The 5054-nt window shown below is 40.9% G+C and overlaps 1 protein-coding gene across 1 annotated transcript in view; it reads right to left on the reverse strand.

Annotated features, from left to right (window-relative positions):
- The window catches only part of PPM1F (protein phosphatase, Mg2+/Mn2+ dependent, 1F), an 18936-nt gene extending 14163 nt beyond the window's left edge, over positions 1-4773 (reverse strand). Inside the window, exon 1 of the mRNA XM_009997706.1 lies at positions 4757-4773. Within this exon, the coding sequence (XP_009996008.1) occupies positions 4757-4773 (17 nt within the window). The remainder of the gene's footprint in view (positions 1-4756) is intronic.
- Positions 4774-5054: the final 281 nt, after the last annotated feature.

Below are 5054 nucleotides of genomic sequence, written 5' to 3' on the forward strand. Positions count from 1 at the left end.
CAGCAGGAAGAAAAACCACACGGCAGAACAGGAGAGGCCTAATTCTACAAAAGCCACTTTTAAGTTAAGCCCTAAACCTGTGGTTTCAAATTGAGTATTGAGTCCAACTCAAAAAGCAACTAAAGAAACTGATTTAAAAACCAACAATCAAGCCCTAAAAGTTCCCTCCTCATTCTAGATTTGATCTTTTTTCAGCATTTCATCAAGTTTTTTTCTCTCTTGTACTGCAGGTGTACCCACACATTTTAAAAGGTAAAGTGTTTTTTTTCCCTGAAACTTCCTTCATAACTGGGAAAAGGTCCTGGCAGTTTTAAATTAAGAAATGTATTCTGAAAAGCAATTTGCTGATCACAAAAAGAACAGTTTGTGCAGCCTCCATATACTGTTGGAGGCAGGTGAGAACTGCTAAAAACTTGATTATCCAAACACAGGTACAGTGTGAGCTGCACGTCATTTCTATCTAGCTGTGTATTGTTTTGCCATCAGCTTCAGAAGCAGCAGTGGACGAACCACACACAACAAGAAAACAAGCTAGTTCTGACCACCATCCAAAAATTACCAGAGCCAATTCGTTAACCATTTGCTAAATTAACCAGTAAACAGTAGAAGCCACATTCCTCTTGAGCATTACCTTTATCAAGGCTTCCAATTCTAACATTATTAATCATAAACCAGCGGGAACACTGGTGTTCCTGAGGGAGTAGGTTATTTCTGCTAACCCTCTGCTTGCTTTCACTACCAAGCACAACTGCTCCCATGAAAACTAGAAAGTTTGCTCACAGGTAATCACACAGGAAATTCACCTTCTTGTCTTAAGTACTGACACTGTAAACATGTTCCTAGCAATGGGAATTATTAGTGCATTACACTAGCATACACTAAATGGTACAAATTAAGAACAAGGAAGTAAATTGTAGGAGATTTATTAAAAGCAGAGATCATGGTAGACCAGGTATTAATAGTTTTCACAGAGGAAAGGACTACGAGGAGTTTTAAGAAGAGATTGAGTAAACCAGGGGCAAGATACGTGTTCCTTGTCTTCATGGTTACATTACGTTAAAGCATCAAAATATCAGAATTGTTGAATTAACTCGCCTAAAAGCAGGGACATGCTCAAAACAGAGAAGCCAGGGGCACATAATGGGTGTAAGCATAACAGTGTAAAGCACAAAGATGCAAAACAGGATGCTGAGGCAACCGAGAGATGACACATGGTGATTTGTTTGGGAGGGGGCAGAACAGGAAGCCCAAGTCTCACAACTGTTATTGAAGTAAATCCCCTTAAACAGGAAGGCTGCTGGAATTTCACATTGTTCTTTGGCTATGTCACAAGATGGTCATACATATTTCATCCCCTGTCAAGGGAAAGGAAAAATTTCTGTACTTGAGGGTCTGATTTAATCTCACATTCTGCTTCAGCCTAAGTAAAATTTCAGGTTCATTTCTGAAGCTTTGGAAATAACTAAGGGGCTCCTCACTCACACTGGCCCATTTCCACAGATGGTTGGAACACATAGCTCTTACTCAAAAGTGTATCATGACTAAAATTCTGCAAAACAAAATTGCTTAAGCCTGCCCAATTCTTCAGAAGCCTGCAAGACAGGCAGCTCCATTGATTTAATTATTCAAACTAGAAACTTCTACAAAGCTTCACTGGATTAGAGATTTAATTCCTGTCAGGAAGTGAAAGTGGTTGGCAGTCTTAGCTAGTACTTGGCCAGGCTGGCTGCATTTGCAGAAGACTGTTCAAATAATTGATTTTAGACTAGTAAAGGCATTCATGGGGGTTAGCCTGAGAGATCCAACTGCTTCCATGTACAAGATGTGTGCAGCCTTAAAGAAGCAACAGCATTCAGAAACTCTTTGTGGGACCTAACAATTGTTATTCCTGATGGGTGGTGGAGAAAGAATATTTCTCCTTGCAAAGACACAAAGGTTTATGCCTCCAACCAACTGGAAGGACAAGCTAAACATCACCATATGTTGTCTCATAAGCCAAGGATATTGCTGGACCTTTATCAGCTTGGGCCCCTCAAGGCATGAACTACACATCTGTGTGGGTGTGAATTAAGTATCTGGCAACACAGAAATAAGAAACAGAACTACAGAACTATGTGCCAAACTCAATTCCCAATAACACTTTGATCTATAGACAAATCCTTCATCATTACTAATCATCATGTAGAATACACTCTGTGATGCTAGAATTTTAAAGAAGTCTCAAACTGAGGAAACACAGAACAATCATCAATGCCAGAAGTCAGCAAGGTATAACTAATAACAACTTCATAATCTTCATTAAACCTGGCTGACATTGTAATATTTGAACGTGCAGACCTTCCACTGAGCTGCCATCTGTGTGGCAGGGATGCTACCGTGATAACCTGCAACAGCAGATCACTGGATCCAAGCTACAGTGACCTCTCATGAACTCACTTCTTAATCTGGCGTCACTTATGCATCTTCAATAACTTTTACACAAACATTTCCATGCCTTCCAAGTGTAATCCCTCCCCTTATTTTTCCTTTTCATTAGACCCTTGGCATCCTTCTTTCTCCTATTTCTTTACATTCCTTCATCTATTTTATTGAGGATTTTAGGGGTTCAGACCAATTGAAAAGTTTATTTAACCTTAAACACTGCATTTTGAGTTGATCTGCAGTAGCAGACATAGGAACATGGGAAAGAAAGCATAATGTTTGGCACTTTCTCACATATCCAGAGACTTTAGTCCTTAATTTCATGGATTTCAATTTTGGTCCTTAATTTCATGAATTATGAGAAGAGGGCCTGCATTTTCAAAATACTAGATTCCTATGTTAGCCATGGGTTCTTTCAGTCTTTACCTCCACATGCAAGACCTTAACCTACCCAATAGGAAACTGGACCCTTTGTACAATTGCAAAATGAGGTTTCTCTTCATCACAGGAGTCCAAAACTGAGCTGTAAGTCTGCTGGGATCCATACATCTAACACTTGGGGGATGCTGCACTGAGCCTAAGTACACAGCTTCACACAAGTTTGTTTCACCACTTTGCTTGCAGGCAGCCACAAGAATTTTTAAAAACTCTTTCTGTATCTCTGTATTTTGTCTGTATTTTATCTGTATTTTGTGAAAAGAAGCATTTATAAGTAGATTGCAGCACTTTTATTCTGCCTTGCTTTCTTTAGCCATCTTTTCATTCCCTTTTTTTTTTTTTTGCTAGCTCAGGACTTAAGAAGCTCCACAGAGGAGGTTTTCTAATCAGAACTGGCTGCAGGGCAGGTATGTGAAAAATGCTGCTTCTGACAGGGCAGGCTCCTTTCTGTGTAAACAGCAGAAGTGACAGGTGAGATGAAAGCATTGCAAAACAGCATTCTTTTTCTGCTTGCACTTTTTAATATGCCCATCAGAGAACAACAGAACATTATCAGATATGTAGTTCAGAAATGCTGTTTTAAAAATCACTACAGTTTAAAGAACCTATCCTGTATCTCTACAGCTTCGTACTTTCCTCTCTAAAACAATTTCAGAAAACATCACCCTGGCCCAGATGGGCTGCCATATGCTGAGTATTTCTTCAGGACCAGCATCACTCTCTTCTTTAAAGCACTCATCCAGAACTACTCTTGTTCCAGAGAGTTCAAAGATTCAGTGAACATGATGAATTTGCAATCTCTTTTAGGAATGCAACAGCTGTGTTATGTTCAAGAGCAATTTAGTCAAGCACAACTAAGTATTGCAATGATCATCTGGGTCTTTTTCACTTACAGCATAAAAACCTGATTTTTACATGCATTTATCATCTTTAGGTTTAGGAACACCATTTACATGAATGATGATATGTCCAGGAGCACTACATAATACAAAGCACAAAAGTAACTTGATTTTTTAAAGGCAATCAAAGTATGGAAAAATCACTATATGTTACAGCATACATATACCCTATATATACACATACACACATATTTATGCACTTCTGACAACAACAGCAAAAAAATCTATTCAGTGTTCATAAACTCACCCAACATAAACCCTGTTTTCTACCTTTTTATTAAATTCCTCTAGTAATCAGGTCATGTTCAGCATGTACCTAAACAGAACCAATCTCCCCTAACTCCCTGTCTTCACTAGTTATCCCTGGTACCACAGCACAAACTCAGCTCTCCATTGAGATATATTTTTTTTTAGACCATCCACAAGCCCTGTTCTTGACTCTTGCAGTAACCAACACTTTGATGAAGCAGATTGTGGTAGGAACCTGACAGAACCTAGAACAAGCAGGCCCAACTGCTGAAGTGCTTCAGGAAGCAGTCGTGAAGAAAGAGCATCAGGAGACAAGAGGGTAGAGCAAGGCAAGTTGTTCTTGGTGAAGCACTAACTTGCCAAAACAAGCAAATCACATCCAAATTCTTAGAGCACTGAAAAGGAAATCTAAATCGGCAAGAATGAAGGTTGCAAGATGCCTCTCTTGAAATCAGGGGATGACAGAAACATCACTGAAAGAAGAGATGAGCCTTCCAGCCGCGTTATGACCGTGCTCTTGAAGTTTTGAGAAAACATTAACTTGAGAAACCCACACAAGCAGGTCCTACTCACCAGGTCAACTCAAGAGGGCTGGGAAGCCGAATATTTTTCTATTGACTTGACTCTTATGCCTGACAGCCCTGCAGGGCAGGCTGCAGCTCCCTGCCTGCCTCCCTCCCTCCCCGGACTTTCAAGTAGATCCACACAGGTGCCCTTAGGGCCCTGAATTCAAACTATTGGCACTTTACCACAAGAATCGCTCCATCGGACTAATTGCAGGACTGTAATTTAATCTCTCACGCACCAAGAGCGGGAGAGAAATATTTCCGAGCGCGCACAAACATTGCAATAGAAGCACCGGCCTGGGCAGAAGGCCCTGTGACAGCAGCCGGCTGGGAAAAGCCCACCTTTCGGGAGAAGACCCACAACAACAAAGCAGGTGAAGAAAATATTCAGGTTAAACAAGAAGCTGAAAGCCCCCGGGAGGCGCTGAGCCCCCGGCAGGCCCGAGAGCAGCTCCTGAGGGGAGGGACGGGCCTCCCGCCC

This window comes from Chaetura pelagica, unplaced genomic scaffold, assembly GCF_000747805.2.
Source record: "Chaetura pelagica isolate M959 unplaced genomic scaffold, ChaPel_1.0 scaffold45, whole genome shotgun sequence".
Classification (NCBI taxonomy): domain Eukaryota; kingdom Metazoa; phylum Chordata; class Aves; order Apodiformes; family Apodidae; genus Chaetura; species Chaetura pelagica.